This window comes from Ursus americanus, chromosome 3 (genome assembly GCF_024610735.1).
Source record: "Ursus americanus isolate L20-20 chromosome 3, mUrsAme1.1.p, whole genome shotgun sequence".
Taxonomy (NCBI): domain Eukaryota; kingdom Metazoa; phylum Chordata; class Mammalia; order Carnivora; family Ursidae; genus Ursus; species Ursus americanus.
This window is the reverse complement of record NC_142129.1, coordinates 88,081,976-88,100,621: the sequence shown is the minus strand read 5'-3', so window position 1 is coordinate 88,100,621 and position 18,646 is coordinate 88,081,976. Positions and strand designations below refer to the sequence as shown.

The window sequence follows — 18,646 nt, the reverse complement described above, 5'->3', positions numbered from 1 at the left end:
GTAGATGGGTGCTTATTGTGGCTGGGGAGGGAGATGGGGATTTAAAATTTTCCACCTCTGGAAAACAGGCAGGAATACTAGTGGAGGCCATTTCCTTAAGACCCATTTTCACCGCATCTGTTTAAAATTGAGACTTGATGAAAATATCAGAGAATGTCTCCTTCTGTTCCTCTGCAGTCTATGGGTCTTAGCTGTGTGTGCAGAGCACCACTTCCTCTCACTAAATCAGCCCTCGGGTTTGCTCTGTGATCCGCCCAGTATTCAACCACCTCTCCTGACAAGAGCTGGCACGATGCCGCTCCCGCCACAGGTCATCCTGGTGGCCTCCCTGTGGAGCTGTGAGTGGCCTTTCCCATGGGACATTTCACTCAGCGAAGAAAGCTGATAGAAAGCATGGACAATCAAGTCAGCCATTGTGGGCATAAGGAAGCCCCCAGATCATTTAAACTAAGCTGACAAATTCCACCTTGACCTTGAATTCTTCAGGAAGAAAAAGTAAACCTCAGACTCCAAGCTTTCATCTTAGCAAATGTCAACATTTCACTAATTGTTGCTTTTGTTTTTCTCTCAGATGCAAATGCAGACATTTTAATAACACCACTCATACCATCCATTACCAGGAAGCAAGAAAACAGCACTTTTAGAATGCCAAATAAAACCTGGTGTCCTAAGGAAGAATGTGTATTTTCACTGGTGCCGACAGAAGCCAGACCAGCCTCTAAAACACATTCTGTATATTTGTGCAAATGAACATGTGGTCCATGAGCAAGGTGTTAGTGAGAGATAGGAAGCCAGGAAGCGGCAGAGGGATTTGCCAGCGAGACTCAGGACACACGGGGTTAATGAGGCAGACGCTGGGCTGGATTACTGCACCTGCTGGGATACACTGTGTGGAAATGCTCCCCGCTGCTGCCACCCGCCACTGAACAAAAGCCCTCCCACAGCTCCACACCCCTGCAAACACATGCATGCTCCTTTCTACCTGCCAGAGGGACCTGGCTATTGTCTCTACCAGACTTTTCTTCTGTGTCTGTGTCCTCGGCAAGTTCTGAGCTCAGAGCCCAAGCACCCAGTCTGTGATGTTTCTTTCAGTCAGGTCACTGTATCGACTATCCTTACCTCTCCAGGGCTGCCTTTTTAAAGTGTCCTGGCGTTTCTACTTCTCCATCTATGGTAAGTTTCCGGGGAAGGAAGCCAAATCCAATGTGCAAAATGCTGTGCTGACTTTGCATGAATGAATGAATGCATGAATGAATGAATGACGGAAGATACAACACTTTCGAGTGTTACAGATCTGGATTTCAAATTCCTTCTCAGCCGCTTAACTGACAGCATGATCAAGGGAACTTACTAAACCCTTGTCATCCTGTTTTCCCAGTTTTAAGTGTTAACCTATTGGATTGCTGGGGTCTGAAGAAGGTTCCATCCAGGACAGTCTAGCACAGGGTCAACACATCACAGTGTCCTTTCCCATTACAACTAAACCACTTCATGAGCCATCTCAGCTAACACAGGAACTCGGGGACTCGTTAAAAGTCACATCTCACCTTGCCCTCTAAACAAGAGTAAAGTGTTGCTTTAATTCTAAAAAGCTAGGAATTGTGAATAGGAAAAGAGTCAAGGGTAATAAATGAAAGGGTATTTTTCCTCCGAGATTTTTCTTCATTCACAGTATAGAAATGTCATAGTATCTAAAGCAATAACTACAGTAATTTTTAATGTTCACCAAACTTTGTGAACTTTCTACAAACTACTGATCTATCAAATGTACATACTTCTGCATAAGGTTGTGAGATTATTGTCTCATTTGTTATTAATAGTAATAAGACTTTTCTTCCAATTCTCATGGTGGGTTAGAGCTCCCCACACTTTCACTGAGAGTGAAAAAGAGCTCAAGGATAGGTGTGTTTGAAGCAAGAGCTAAAGGAAAGATGCAAGTCTGTTGTTCCCAGGGGAACATACATTGAATTATCATAACATGGGGGTAGGTGAGGTCTTCCAAGACCTGATGGTTCTTTATAACAGGAACATAATAAAATAACACTGAGACAGACCTTACTGAGAAGGTCTTCATTGGTTCTAAAGCAAACCTTCCTCCCTCATCCTTGCCTCTGAGGAAAAAGGGCTACTGCTGCCTCCCCAGTCCTGATTCATGTCCCCCCTTTGAGCCCCTTCTGATTAGTCACCGGCAATGGCAACCCTATGGGTTTATGTATGTCTTTGGCTCGGGTGTGTAGGTGACTACACACCTTTCTTGTCTTTTCACTGTGTTTATGTCCCCTGTCAACTTGTTCAGGTACTTCTGGTCTTACTCCTTTGTTTTTCAAATGGAGACACCAAAATGAACATCTCTCAGAATCAACTCTCCTTTACCTGAACACCAGACAGAACAGTTCACATACATGGCCAGCTGTCTGGGGTTTCCTTTGAGAAGGTCACTGTCCACTGGTACCAACTAACAGAAGAGTCCCTGAAATGAATCCTATATGTCTCAACCAATATTACCTATAAGACTAGCCCGATTCTGGCTTAGACACAGCTAAGAAAAACAACGGAGTCTTTTACTTGATATAAGGTAAAATAGTCAATAAGGTCCTCACATCCCATGAAGCCCCCTGCTATTGTGCCTGCCGGGATCTCACAATGTCACAAAGTCAGAAGGCACGGGTAAGAAAACCTTCTCCATTACTAACCCTCAAGTCCTTTCTCACATGAGCAACCACAGCAGACCCTTTCCTGCTCTTCGTCACAGGTTCATAAGCTGTGGGGACAGGAAGGGCCCTTTGGACATACGTAGCCCAATGCCCGCACAGCAAATGGGACGTGGGAACCCAGAGATGGCAAATGTCTTGTCCAAAGCTAGTTAACCTCAGAAGTAGGGCTACACGTGCATTTCTGAAGATCACAGAATAGCTTCCAAGAGGCTGCTTCTTTCAACATTTGGGCTGTGTTTTCAAATTTTGGGTTAAATAGGAATCTATTATTTCATGGAAGATAGATTTCTACAAATGTAGTCCTTCATTCCAGGAATAATATCTCATTACACAAATTATTTTCTCATTTTGCATTGTGTGGTAAAGAATCATGTTGCCAAGTTGTAAAAGCAGCTGATTAAAAAATGGGGACCATTGTTCACATTTCTCAAGAGTATTTCTGTTGGCATATTTGCATCTTAGATTACTGAAGAGTTTCCTCCTTTAGAAATACGATCCCAAATTACTAACGGAGGGGTCTGATGACTGTGAGAACAGAAGGGCTTTTCCTTTGATGCATCTCTGAGCAGTTTCACACAATTGAACACCTGGAAATCAAAACCTCTTAATTCACTGGACACTTTTCCTGGTAATGTAGATAAATAGTTGGTTGAACCGTTACTTCCAATCTCTCTTTTTTTTCTTTTGTTCTTACTGTTTTTTGTTTTCCTATCAGCACTTTTCAGTGATTATTGTCTCCTTGGAAAACAGACATTTGGGTCAACTAATCTCAGGAAATCTTATAAAATATCAGATGCAATGAAGCCTATATTCAAGGATTTCCAAGGGGATCCAGAAGATCAAATTGCCAGTACGAAAAACTGGTTTCTACCTGCTGGCCCTGCCGTGAAGCTCAGGAGAAGGCTGACGTTTTTGTAGAAGCTCTAACCAGTGTGAGAACAGTCTGGATCAAGATATTTGCAGAAGGAACTAAGCTCATAGTAACTCCCCCAGGTAAGTAACTTTGTTTTGTTTAAACCCTGTGAATGAAAAACTGATGGATGCTTTTTAGAAAAAAACAATGTAGGATCCCCTCAGCATATGGACAGCAATTTTGCAGCTACTGGTCACTATATATCGAAACAAAACTACTTTGCAAATGGTTTATTTACTTCCCTGCTTGCAAGCAGATTATAATTCTACTTTTGGAAAATACACACACATTAAAATATACTCAGGATTGAAATTAAAGTATTTTTAGGACTGTGTCTACAAACCATTGGTGTGAGTTATTGGTTCAGTGTGCTTTTCTTGTGGACGGTCACTTACGTGAGAAACACTTGATTAAGTACGTCTAATGTTAATAGCGCTCCTTTCTTAATGAGTAGTGCTTCTTTCTCTAACAACTTTCAAAATTTACATGACTGCTTTCGTGTCATCTTTCAGAGCAGTGCAAAAAAGTTAACTCTTACAGTAAATGACTATAGAACATCAGTAAGTCGCCCTTGTTCTTATTACTGTAGCATCTTAGAGGGAAGGTGAGACTAGTCAACATTTGTACTATTGTTAGCCTTGTGATTGTGCCTAGAGATGGTCCAGTTTAATGAACTTGTGAGCTCAGTAAACCATTTCAGCTCTAGAACCCATAAAAAGAGTCTGCATGGCTTTAAATTTTTATTTATTCATTTATTGTCTCAGCAAACATTTATTAAAGACAGTTTCTGTGCTCGATACTAGAGATACAAGGGTGAACAAGACACAGTCTCAACACTCAAAAATGTTCTAGTCTAGGGGACTATTCTGGATTGTGGTAATCGGACTCCCTATTTTTCGGCTTGTGGATGCCAGGGACACAGAACATCTTGGATTCATGAGCTCTTTTGTTTTGTTAATTTATGTAATACCCATTGCTTATAAAATCCATATATTTTGTTTGGTGGAAGAATTTGATAAAATGGCCTGAAACCATCCCAGTAAAGAGAATAATAATATTAGCTAGGATTTATGGAGGGCCAGATACCATGTTTCCTAGTTCCGGTGTATTATCTTATTTCTCAACAGCCCTATACAGAAAATGCTCTTATTCCATTTCACAGATAGGGAAACTGAGGCTTGGGAAGTTCAGTTATTTGCATAAAGTCACATGGCTAGTTACTATGGCCAAGAGTGGGATCCAACAGAGATTTGTCCATTCCAAAATGCATGGTCTAGACCATCATGTGATATTTGAAACGTTAGGCCATATTTTCATATTCTGATACTTACTCTTCTGTTGCCTGCCCTTTTAAGTAGACACATTAGCTGAATGCTTTATTAGTAATAGGTCATAATTTGTATTACTCCTCCTGTGGAAAACAATGCTTCTGCTTCTAAACATGGCATTAAAATTGCCTCTCTTTCTCACACAAGATCAAATAAGTTATGTTGAATATGCATTTATTAAATTCTCACAAAGTGATTCTTAGGATACTTTTATAAAATGACAAGTCCTTCTGACACCGCTGAATTCAACCTTCTTTCTGTACTGGCATCAAATTTGCTGGAAACATGGAAGCTGGCTGAAGAACGGGAGCAGTTGCCCTACATGCAGGACTCAGCTGCAGAACTCAAAGCTGCCTTTGCCCTCCTGGTGGGACAGCTGCAGAGAGACCAAACGAGACAGGGTCCTCTGATGGGCAGCTCAGAATTGTAAATCAATACCCTAGAAAATGTTAGGTATTTTCAAGTCCAAAGGAGCAGTCTTTCAGGAATAGATCAGCATGGAGGACACTAGGGAAAGGAAGGGAAAACTGAAGGAGGGAAAATCAGAGGGGTAGATGAACCATGAGAGACGATGGACTCCAGGAAGCAATCTGAGGGTCTCAAGAGGGAAAGGGGGTGGGCGAATGGATTAGCCTGGTGATGGGTATTAAGGAGGGCACGTGTTGTACTGAGCACTAGGTGATATATGCAAATAATGGATCATGGAACACTACATCAAAATCTAATGATGTCCTGTATGGTGACTAACATAACGTAATAAAAAAAAGATTTCAGACTCTATAAAAACTCATCAGGTCTAGTATCAGTGGGAAATGGATTCTGGAAAGAACTTACTTTGCAATCAAACAGATACCCACCCCTTAATACATAGAAATAAAATAATACCTGTAAAAATATTGAACAGTCATATATTATACACTCAAATATATTAGCTCTATTTTTGTTACTCTCTGAAAATGAAAGATACAATAACTGTAAATTACACTCTAATAAAGAAGTGCCATCAGAGGAAAACCCTTTAAAGCAGGAGATTAGAAGTTTCAGGAAAATGGTGAGAAAAGGTAAAATCATAGTCTCCCACACTTGTGAGTGATATGGGAAAAGCAGAACCAAGCTGACCAGGCAGAGAGGGGTCAGTCCATATCCATACTTTTTTTTTTTTAAGATTTATTTATTATTTATTTAAGAGAGAGAGCAGGGGGAGGGGCAGAGGAAGAGAGAGAAAGAGAGGATCTGAAGCAGACCCCACATTGAGCTAGGAGCCTGACCAAGGGCTTGATTTCAGGACCCTGAGATCATAACCTGAGCCGAAATCAAGAGTTAGACACTTAAACGACTGAGCCACCCAGGTGCCCCAGTTCATCCCCACTCTTGACTATGTTCGTGTCTAACGTGATTTTGCTTGAGGTTCATCTCCGTTTAATGTTACCGTGGTCAATTTTTATGTTTACATAAATATTAAAAAAATATAGGCACAATTTTAAAAGAGGTACCAAAGGAGTTTTTTGTAAAAGCTCTTCAAACAGTGGATTAGTTGGCTGGAGCAGAATCAAGGTGTTTGGTCCTGGCACAAAGCTCAGAGTTACAGGTAAACTTTCTTTGCATTATTCAGTATAAGGTAAGGAGGGGAGACAGATAATGCAGGGGTCACAGGCCAGGTGCTGATGCTGGCTTAGAATTCTAGGATTTGGGCCCAGTTTGGTCACAAGTAGCAGCAGGATCTTTGGAGAGTTTGATGACTCCGTCCTAGTCCTTTAGCTAACTAGCTAAAGCAACTGCAGGTCCCTAAGAAGTGTAGATGTTAGGTTCATTTGGGATTTCTGTGTGGAAAGTTCTGTAAACAAGTTTTTACATCTTACTTATTTGATTCCAAAAATAACGAGTGGAAAAGAATGAACAAAAAATTACTAAACTTTCATTTGGTCAGGGGATGATTAATATCAAGTATTGAGATATTTAACTATGCAACATATTCAAGAATGTTGTAAGGTAGGGGTTGTTTTTCCCCTAAATTCAGTCTGGTAAGTTTGTTCATTCTTCGTTAGCCTTAAAGATGAAATTTTGCCTGAATGAGGGAGAACATCTCACAGGGATGTTTCTGGCATACAAGATCTTGTCAAATAAAAAATTTTATTTTAAGATTGTATTTATTTATTTGAGAGAAAGAGAGGGAGCATGGTCTGGGGGAGGGACAGAGAGAGAGGGAAAGGGAGAAGTAGACTCCCTGCTTAGCATAGAGCCCCATGCGGGGCTGGACCCAGGTCGCTCAGATCATGACCTGAGCAGAAGTCAGATCGTTAACCAACCGAGCCACCCAGGAGCCCCTCAAAGGAAAGTTTTCAAAGAATTTTCACAAAGGTGATAAAACATTGAAAAAATGAAAGAAATGATAGATTTAGTTTTCCTTAGTGGTTGTGATCATAGGCACAAACGAATTCATAAACTGAAAAGCCAGTTTCTGGTCCCATTTTATTTCCAACTGACTGCATAATCAATGTAAATTCTAGGAATCAAGTTTAATAATGGTGACACATATAATTCATGAGTTCCTGAAAAAAATGTTTTTTAGGAGAGTGTGGTGCAGAAAAATATATGGACTGTGGGGCACCTGGGTGGCACAGCGGTTAAGCGTCTGCCTTCGGCTCAGGGCGTGATCCCGGCGTTCTGGGATCGAGCCCCACATCAGGCTCCTCCGCTGTGAGCCTGCTTCTTCCTCTCCCACTCCCCCTGCTTGTGTTCCCTCTCTCGCTGGCTGTCTCTATCTCTGTCGAGTAAATAAATAAAATCTTTAAAAAAAAAAAAAAGAAAGAAAGAAAGAAAAATATATGGACCGTGAACTGAATCTATCATTTTCTGTATAGTCATCTGTTAGCAAATAAATTTTGATTCACTTGTTATTGCTGTCTTAAAATTATAAAAAATGATATGCTTATTATGGAAAAAATTAGAAAAGAAAAAATTAAAATTTTATATGACACTTGTTACTGTTAACATTTTGGATTTCCATCCATTCATATTCTCAATGTAACAGCAATCTCAAGTGAATGGTACTAGGAGTATATGAAATTAAATAAGGAAATAATTATCATAAAAATTGGGACATGGTCAGTGATAAAGAATATCTATTCTCCAGAATTCAAATGACCACCCACTGGATATCTTTATGAAATCAAGAGTGCAGAAAAATATATCAATAATTACCATCTAGTCCTCGGATCAGTTCAGAACCAATGGTCTAATTTGTGAAATACTTCAATTTCTAAGACTCATTATCACTTGCTTATAAAAATGATTAGAATATAATGAGCATTGTCTCAAGTATTATTAGCCTGAATATAAGGTGGTCTCTCATGTTTCAGTGGAAATATCCAGATGTAAAGGAAAAAGGGAGGAGGTTTTGCAACTTGAATATATAAACTTATAGTAATATGGATAAAAGTCAAATATTCACTTGCAAATTTAATATCTTAAATTATACTTACATAGTTAAAAATTATATCAATACAAATATCAGTTGAGAAATACTGCATTTTTTTGCTGTCAAATTCTGTTTAAAAATTGTTAAAATTTTTTAAATTAAATTAAAAAATTCTGTTCAGACACTTCACATGTGTCTAAAACATCCACTTTAGAGCAAATTTCTGAGTCGTCTCAGGGTCTGGGTGTCTGTTTTGGGATCTCCTTATGATGATGTCACTGGATAGTTTATCTAAAGAGAAAAAGACCCAATTACAAAATTGTTTAAAAAGCATTTTTTAATTCACTCTGGTATTCCAGATTTTGCAATGTAAACATAACATGTAGAGACTTTCGTTCCGGATAATATTTACCAAATCCATATTAAACTTCTTTATTGTCTTTTACCAGCTCTACCTCTAAAACTAGTGTTGAGTGTATTTCAGGTTGATATCTCATCCAAGTAGTATTGTCTGATCAAAGTAGAGCTTAGAAGAGCCTCTTTTAATATGAGAGGCTGACACACTGAGGGCCTCAGAGGGGAGCGGGGTGGTGGGATGGGTTAGCCCAGTGATGAGTAGTAAGGAGGGCACGTATTGCATGGAGCGCTGGGTGTTATACGCAAACAATGAATCATGGAACACTACATCCAAAACTAAGGATGTACTGTATGGTGACTCACATAACATAATAAAAAATTAAAAAAAAAAAAGAAGAGCCTCTTTTAATACGAGAGGCTAAAACATAAGGCAACGCCTGTTTCGTGAGGGATAATATTGGGAACAAAAGCCTCACCTTACGCTCTGGCATTTCAGTGTGTTTGCATTCTACTGTCTTGTGTCTGTATCTCAGAGCAGGGTTTGTAAACAGCTCCCATTTCTCATGTCATCTTTGAGGTAGACCTTACCGAACTGTCAAGCTCTGGGGCAGAAAAAGAAACAAGTTCTAATGCACGAACTATTTCTTATTTATTTCAACTGCCTAGTTCCAAAATCTCTTTGAGAAGAGCGTAAATAAAATACATAGCTATGGTTAGGCCATGAAATCAAAACAGAAGATCGAAAGCACCGAAGAAAGCAGAAGAAAAAAGCCTGTGATTATCTAGCAAGAAACGCAGGGTAAAATTTTATGTTCAAAGGTAGAAGGAAATGTAATGGAGCCCATACTTTTTATTAACTGAGAAAATGAAGCACACCACATTTTCAAATATGTCTTGTCTTTCCACCACAAAACTAGAAAAGGACTTCAATGTGTGAGTCCTTTAGGAGGAATGTGAAGTGAAAGAGTGGGCCTTGCCTTCCACATCCATTTTATAAAATAGAAGAAATGGTCTTTAACAAACACATTTCATGCTCCCACTGCACCATTACCATGGGCACCATGACATTTAATGTCACTCACAGATGGTGACTTTCAGCAGACCTGCTCAGGCATCAACAGGTGTGGTCTTCATGCTCATATCTATCAGAAAAAAGTTTAAACTTTTTAAATACAGTTAGAATTGTAAATAAAGTTGGAAATGTCATAAATTTGAAATTCATATTCAAATATGAAATAGCTTTATTTATTTAATAAAAGACAAATAACAGAAAAATAGAGAACAATTAAATCAATACCAATATGCAGGCTTGAAATATCACACTTGCACTTGAAAATGTAGTTGGCATTTGGTAAATTTATATAGAATTCACACTGTTGCATCTTAATAAAATATAAATAATTCAGCCAATTTAACTCTAATGTATTTTGTGAGTATTCCAATGAGTGTATATAAATACGTTGGACAGGCTTATTTACTCTGGAATATGCTTTCTACTTCATGCATCATAAAAATGATTTGGGCCATAATAATCACTGTTAATAAGTTTCAAAAAGAATGTTGAAGGAAAAAACTTGTGATTACCCAAAATATAGGCACTAACCATATGTAATCAAGTACACTGTTTCAGTGCTTTGCTCAGCAGGTGAAATCATGGAATATTGTGGTGTTCTAAAGCCATTTAGCAGCTTTCTAGGGCAGATTCAACTTTAAAAGGAGACTCTGAAAGTCAAAATATGGTGTCTGCTTAGTCATGTCTAAACAACAAATGAAATTCCAATATAAAATGTGCTCTCAGTGAACATTTTCCAAAACAAAACAAAATTCTGAAAAGTGTGTTACTTGATAATGTTAATATAAAAGCATTTCTGAAAATAGTTTTTTAAGACAGTTTTGGAAATACTGCCCCTTTGCTTCTAAATTCAAGCCATTGTAAATAATTGGGAGGTGCAGTTTTAAACATTGCTCTACTTAAAGTCCTGGAATGGTTCAGATGTGAGATTGAGATGTTTTATAAAATCAGGAAGCAAGTAGGAGACCTCCATTACTTTAGAAGCGGGCATGGGATCCATATATGAAGATTCAAAGGTCAACTTGATAGATTGTCAAGTACGTATTACGGTGGATTCCCATTCAAAACGTGTGTATTGTTTTTAAAAATCTCACATTTTAATCCAGACTCTGCCACATAATAGTTGTGACTTTGAGCGAGTTACATGACTTCTAGTACCTGTTTTCCCATTGAAAATAAGAACAATCAGGGCCTCATAACCCACTGTGGGTGAAAGGCCTGAGACAAGCAATAATTCTATGGCAAGTTTCCTTCATTTCTCTGTGTTAGGGGTTCCAAACCACACCACGTTTGTGTGACTCTAATAGTGTTTTAACTGCTGTTGCACTTCCCCACAGATAGAAACCTGGATGCAGACCTTTCCCCCAAGCCTACAATTTTTTTTCCTTCAATTGCTGAGAGAGAGCTCCATAAAGCTGGAACATATCTTTGTCTTCTTGAAGACTTTTTCCCTGATGTTATCAAGATAGATTGGCAAGAAAAGGATGACAAAACAATTCTGACATCCCAGCAGGGAGACACCATCAAGACTAACGACACATACATGAAATTCAGCTGGCTGACCGTGACTGGAGCGTCATTGGATAAAGACCACAAATGTATCGTCAACCACGAGCGGAATAAAGGAGGAGTTGATCAAGAGATTCTGCTTCCTTCCCATATAAAAGGTAGGTACATGTACATATATTCCAGGACTCTTGTCTTCAAAGGAAATGCCCCACCTTTTCTGTTAAATATGAATGAAAAGAAACAAATAGAAGTCTTTCTAAATGTTGTTGCCTTTAATGGTAGCACAAATGTCCTGCTATCTCCCCAAGCATTGAAAGACAGTGGAACACACAGAGAAAAAGACAAAGACAAATTCACTTAGCTTTTCTTGCCTCAGTTTCACCATCCAAAATATGAAGGTCACAGTGATGGTTTTAGGGTCATTGTACGGATTAAATGAAACAGTACACGTGAAAGCACCTAGAAACCTTGCGACAAGAAAGGCTCAAAAGAGAGTCCACTTTTGATGATCTTACTTGATCAGGAAATAAGAACAATTATACCTTTCAGGAATGTTCTGTTCAGCAGTCAGAGTCCTTCTCACTTCAGTATTGCTCTACTCAAAGTATAGCCCGGCCCCAACTGTGATCCAGTAGCCTCTAGATTCAGAAGCCAAGTCCTGGCATTAACATCACAGACCAAGGCCCCAGAGGGCCCATGAGAAGGAACCAGTTTGCGCTTCTCCCTGTGGTTCCCAAGCCCTTGAGAAGCAATGGGGAACAAAGAATTAACAGAAGGGGGAATGAAGCATGAGAGACTATGGACTATGAGAAACAGACTGAGGGACTCAGAGGGGAGGGGGGTGGGGGAATGGGATAGACCGGTGATGGGTAGTAAGGAGGGCACGTATTGCATGGTGCACTGGGTGTTATATGCAACTAATGAATCATGGAACTTTACATCAGAAACCGGGGATGTACTGTATGGTGACTAACATAATATAATAAAAAAAAATTTAAAAAAAAGAATTAACAAAACGTGCAAAGACCTTTGCAGTGTACCACTCTGAATCGCTGAATTAAATCTTTATCCTCTTGGATCCTTAGTGTTTCCAATGATCAAATTTAGAGTAAAACCCTGACTTACTTTTCCTGTCTCGTGGCATGTGATGAAGGGGAAGCACAATGATGTCAGTGAAGATGCTTGTTTTTGAAAACATGACATGAATACATTTATTCATCTGTTTACTGTATTTATGTATAACCTTCCCTAAAATAACTGAAGTAAGATTAAAAACAGTCGGAATTTTTTTCTCTTATTTCTACAGCTAAGAAACAGAGAGGCGGCAAATGAGCTAAGCATAAGTTTAATGTAACCACTGGGCTGAAGTCCTTTAGATATTAATTTTTATAGTGATCAAAGTAAAACTACACCATAGAACATTCCATGGTGATGATTATCAAAAAGGGAGGAGTTCTTCTTTATGGTGTGTTTTACTTGGGAATTAAATTCTGAGAGGAATGTCTCCCAGGGTCTTCTCATAGCAACAAAGCTGATGACGGCATTTCTGTTAATGTCTTTCCTCAGCACATTTCTAAGCTAATGCTTAGTTTTGTTTCCAAAAACTTTGGAAGTTTTCTGTTCGTTGTTTTTGTCTTCGGTGAAATATATAAAACATGGCAGCACAAAACAAAGAAGTGGTTTTGAAGAGAGATAGAACTAAGATGGTCCAAGCTTTCAACCAACACTGATTAATAAAGTGAAACTAAGATACACACTCAGATTTAATTTCAAAAATTGTTACCTTAATGTTTAAATCTCAATCAATACATGGTGATAAGAGATTTGTATTTCTCTTTTAATGAGCAAAGCCACTGTGTGGAAAAGAAAGAGACTTTTAAGACACTTAAAAGTCAGTTCTTGGGGATATTTTAACATCTAAACGTGATTATATAAACATTTTTATTCTTGGGATGTACCCCAAAGCCTATAGCTCAGATTCTTTTTTTTTTTTAAGATTTTTTATTTATTTATTCGACAGAGAGAGAGACAGCCAGCGAGAGAGGGAACACTAACAGGGGAGTGGGAGAGGAAGAAGCAGGCTCACAGCGGAGGAGCCTGATGTGGGGCTCGATCCCAGAACGCCGGGATCACGCCCTGAGCCGAAGGCAGACGCTTAACCGCTGTGCCACCCAGGCGCCCACAGATTCATTTTTTAAGAGTGTACCAAAATAAGATTGTGTGGAGTGAATAATTTGCATAACAGAACCATATCTGTATGGACAAAGACACATCAAGGAGAGAAAGGATAAATCAAAACGTGTTGAGACTCTCTTCCTCCATCCAACAGTCAATGATCTTTGTATGCATATTGGGTTTTGTTTCTGTTTTTATTTTTGTGGGGTTTTTTTACACCGTAGAGGGATACAACCCTCACCTCAGTTTTATATATTCAGAAAACTATGATTATCACTTGTCCAACCTTTCTGTCCCTGGAAAGAAGTGAACTGAACTGAACTGCTGAGCTTCTGTAATAAGAAGGTCATTTGCTAAAAGTAATCAAGATAGGGGAGGAGACGATGCCCGAGAGTCCGCTATGGTGGAATTATGTGCGATTTCTACGGATTGTTTTACAAGGTACTTTCACACGCTCTAGCTCATCTAAACCCTCACGATGGTCCTTCGAGGGCTGACTGCCGATCACTGGTATGACTCCCAGCAACTTATCTAGACTCTCTAAACCTTATTTCTTCCTGTCTAACATGGATACAGCTCACATCAGTGTCACTAGGGGATCAGATGACCTAATACATGTGAACCTTTCATATAGTGCCTGGCACAGTAATAATCACTCAATAGGTATTGGCTTTCATTAGTATCGTTGTCATGTCCGCCAACACCACTACCCCAGAAAATCCTGTGTGGGAGTTTTGGATCCTGGGAACATGCATGGTTTGGAAAGGTAGGGCCTCTTTCTTTTGCTTAGATGGGGAATTTACCTATTTCAGACTCCTTCCAAAATTTAAGATTCTGCTGTGCATTCTGGGGTTGGATGAATTCATTTTGGTAGCAACCCTTCGCGTCAGCAGTGGGTGCTGAGAACTGAAAAGCAGCCACAGTTTCTGGTTATTTTTCCATTCAGCAAGTGTTTATAGAACACCTACTGTGTGGGGCGCCTGGGTGGCTCAGTCATTAAGTGTCTGCCTTCAGCTCAGGTCATGATCCCAGGGTCCTGGGACTGAGCCCCGCGTGGTGCTCCCTGCTCAGCGGGAAGCTTGCTTCTCCCTCTCCCACTCTCCCTGCTTGTGTTCCCTCTCTAGCTGCCTCTCTCTCTGTCAAATAAATAAATAAAATCTTTTAAAAAAAAAAAAGAACACCTACTGTGCGTCAAGCTCTGTGCTGGGAGCTATGAGCACAGAAGGAAATAAGATAGTCTTAGGCATTAAGTTGTGAGAAAAGAAGAAAAAAATGCATCATTCATGACCTTCAAAGTCTTCATGTGCAGAAATACAATATATGAGTTGATCTACTGAATTACACGGACTTAAGACAATCAGTTCTGAAATTGTGCGGCTCATATTAGTAATGGTTCTCTCCTTCGCTTGACAAATTTTTTCTATCCACTGATCGATCAATCAATTGATCTATCTATCAATCCATCCACAACGCAGACACATGTCAAATAATGGATATGAACAAAAGAATAATACTTGTTCTCGTTTCTTTCAGAGCTCACTGCTATTAACGCTACAAAATCTCTGAAAGATGAAGATGGTAAGTGTTTGTCTGTTTGCCTCTGTGTTATGCTACAGCATTTTTCCCTCCTGATCAACTTAACTTTTGAACTTGCCTGGCTTCAGGGAGAAAGCTCAGAATGGCTGGAGCTTGCCATGGACTGAGTGATATTTAAAGTCAATCCATCATTTCTCAGGAGTCATCTTCACACAGTAAAGGCTGGTTTGGGTGGGAGAGGACTATAAATCAGGGCTGCAGTGATGTGCTCTGAATTCTTTCAACAATGGACTTCATTTTCTGCAGCCTTTGTGTCTACTGACTGAGGAAAACATGGTATCAAGTTGCTTCTAGATTTTTTTTTTAAGTCTTTGTTCTTGCCGGTAGTTAATAACATGAACAGACACTGAGAGCTTCTCATCCAGAAGTTGTGCTGCACTGTGGGTGCATTTGTGTAATTCTCTTAATACTCACTGTGAAGGATTTTATTCCCATTTTACACATGAGGGCAATGAGCTAAAATTAATTCAGCCCCTTGCACCACACCACACAGAGAGATCTGGGGCTTCAACCCAGACCATCTGAATCAAGAGTTCACACACTTACTCGGTTTTTATTCTTCCTCTTTAAATCCCAAAGCCAAGGCCTTGAGACAGGTGCATACATGGGGAGGGGGTGTGAGCGCAGGGCTTCAAGCGCCACAGACTGGACATTAACAGTAGTCTTAATTACCAGTTGCATGAATATGGGTTCAGTAGTTAACATTTGAATAACATGGATAACGCCTCACTCAGTTACTGAAGATATAATGTCACATATGTGGAATGTCTAGCATAGGGTATCTCATTTAGGTGACACATTGTAAATGCTAGTCTCTGGCCCTTTCTCCCAATATATATTACAAGAAACTACAAAGAGCACTGGCTCTAGCCCTGCTGACCTGCCCTCCCTGTGCAATCTCAAGGGACCTCTGGACCTTCGCTAACATATTACCTGACCATGGGCAAGGAGTCATGAGCACAGAACCACTCGAGGTCCTTTTCCACAAGGGCTAATGATTCTGGAGTTCTGACTCTTTGGAGATAAACACATAAAAGAAATTTCCAGGGGCGCCTGGATGGCTCAGTCAGTTAAGAGCCTTTGACTCAGGGCATGATCCCAGGGTCCTGGAATTGAGGCCCATATCCAGGCTCCCTGCTCAGTGGGGAGCCTGCTTCTCCTTCTTCCTCTGCCATTTCCCCTGCTTGTGCTCTCTGGTTCTTTCTCTCTCTTTCTCTGTCAAAAAAATAAATAAATAAAATCTTAAAAAAAAAAAAAATTTCCAGATGATCAGATTCAGCCTAGTGGTTCATTGAATCTCCAGTCTGCCCCACTAGTGTTTTCATTAATTATTTCTTGACATCATATATTTCCTACAAAACTTCAAAGGATAATAAATGCAATTATCCTATAACGTCATAGCTACAATGAGGGTATTCAGGAAAGACAAGGGAGTGAGTTTGACCTCCTAAAGTTGCAGAGAATTTGGATTCGCCCCTTTCTTCCACTTTACCTTAATTTATTTTATTATTTTTTCAAGTTTTTATTTAACTTATTTAACATAAGGGCGATATTAATTTCAGGTGTACGATCTCATGATTTAACACTTCCATACATCACCCAGTGCTCATCACAACTAATGCCCTCTTTGCTCAAACCTCCCACCCACCTTACCTTGAACACAACCAAATTTCCACTGACTGTACCTTTGATAAGAATCTCAGCAATGCACAAGGTGTTATGGCTAAGATGCTTCTAAATCAGCAATTCATCTTTATATGTATGCTTAACTCTTCGTTGTCGGGAGTATTTATGACACGTGTGGGTACAGAAATACAGAGTAGGTAAGAATGTATTCTTGAACTTGATGTTGCCGGGGTTAAAATCTGGCTTGTGGTGCTTACTAACTATATGACATTAGGCAAATTAGTTCTCTGTTCTCAATTTATTTGTAAAATGACAATGAAAATAGTCTCTTAGGTTATTGAAAAATTAAGTAAGATTAGAGATTGACATACAAACCTCTCAAATTAGTCTGCCATTTAGTTAGTGGTTAAAGCATATTAGTGCTTATTATTGCTTAGAGACATGGTGGGGGTGAAGAAATGGTAAAAGCTATTTTTCAGCCATGTTTTTTTCAGGTTGACTCGCTCATCTAAGACATAACCTTACTTTTTAATACTTTGGAATGTTCTTAGTGAATCTCTGATGTCATTGATTGACTTGACCTCGAACATGGATTCTGAGTTATTTGGTGGTAGTGGTAGTGATGGTGGTTCTAGTGGTGCTGGGGGTGCTGGGGGTGTAGACGTTTGCTGTTGGGTTATGCAGGTGTGGGGACATCACTTCAACCTAGGTCATCAGAAATATATAATGTGACCCCTCTCCCGTTAATAAGTCCTAGCCCTTCAGAAGAACAGAAGGTGAAACTAATAAATGACGTCTTTTAGCCACCCTGCAGCCGCAGCTCGAGACCACGTCTGCCTACTACACGTACCTCTTACTCCTCCTCAAGAGCCTGGTCTACTCCGCCATCGTCGCCTCAGCACTCTGTGGCAGTGGGAAGAGTTCCTAGCACACCCTAGCACCAAGGGTCCACTTGTCTGCATTGGCTTTTGTCGCCTAAAGCGTCATCTGAGGATATAGCAGGACTTTCTGGGTTTGGGTTATTTCAGTTCACATGTGTCTCTTTCTCTTGTGTCATTATTGCAAAAATGGTTTTACAAATCAGTGGGCAAGCAGAAAAGTTCACTCTGCAGCAAGAACAAATTCTGCCGTGACTCAGGGGCAGGGCAGGGGGACCATCCACAGGGGCTTCAGCACCGCTCTCTCCGTAGTGTCCACCAGCCCCTCAGCCACCCGTGCTTCCGAGTTTAGCCAACACACAACTTCCACGTGCATCCCCTGGGGCTCTTTAACCAGAAAACTGCCTTGAAGCCTTTTATTTTACACATCTGGAAGCTGGCGTCTTTGCTACCTGAATTTTGTACATGCTTTTGTAATAGGCACAATAAAAACAAGCAAAAGTCTACTTTGTCCTCCGTGTACTTCCATTTGGTGCAATTTAACCGACAGTCCAAGGTAAGGGACAGCATGACAACTGAGCCTTCCAATTCAGTACTGGCTGTAATATTGGTCAATACCACATTTCAAATCTTTCCCTGACATTGTCTTTATGATGCTTTCTTTGGGGCACCGGCCCCAGGGGGGCCACAGCCAGTGAAGGGGCCCAGGTTATTTCTCCTTCAACGGTCAGCTGATTGAGACATTTGGTGTGAGACATTCCGGTGACAATAGTATAACATGTCACATGACTGGCGGGTGTGCTCAGACCCATCTTTCCTGATCTCACAAGAACCCCATGAGAGCCCCACTAACACTGGAAAAGTAGAGAAGTGGAGGGGTTAAGTGCTTGAACTCTGAACCCCAAGTACCTGGGTTTAAATCTTGAGTCTATAGCTATTTGTACTTTCTGTGTCATAATTTATCTCATTTATCAAATGGAGTTACAGTGTGTCCTGTCTCCTGGCATTGTGTGGGTGAGATGAGTTAATTTTGAGGGTACATGTGAGTCCTCAACAGCAT

General features: G+C 40.0%; 1 gene segment (V, D, J or C); it reads left to right on the top strand.

The window, feature by feature from the left end:
* Positions 1–292: 292 nt before the first annotated feature.
* LOC123789422 (T-cell receptor gamma chain C region C10.5-like) lies at positions 293–18,076 on the top strand. The segment is given in 5 exon segments: positions 293–338; positions 3,606–3,707; positions 11,140–11,469; positions 15,020–15,064; positions 17,512–18,076. Coding segments are annotated over 5 exon segments (648 nt in total).
* Positions 18,077–18,646: the final 570 nt, after the last annotated feature.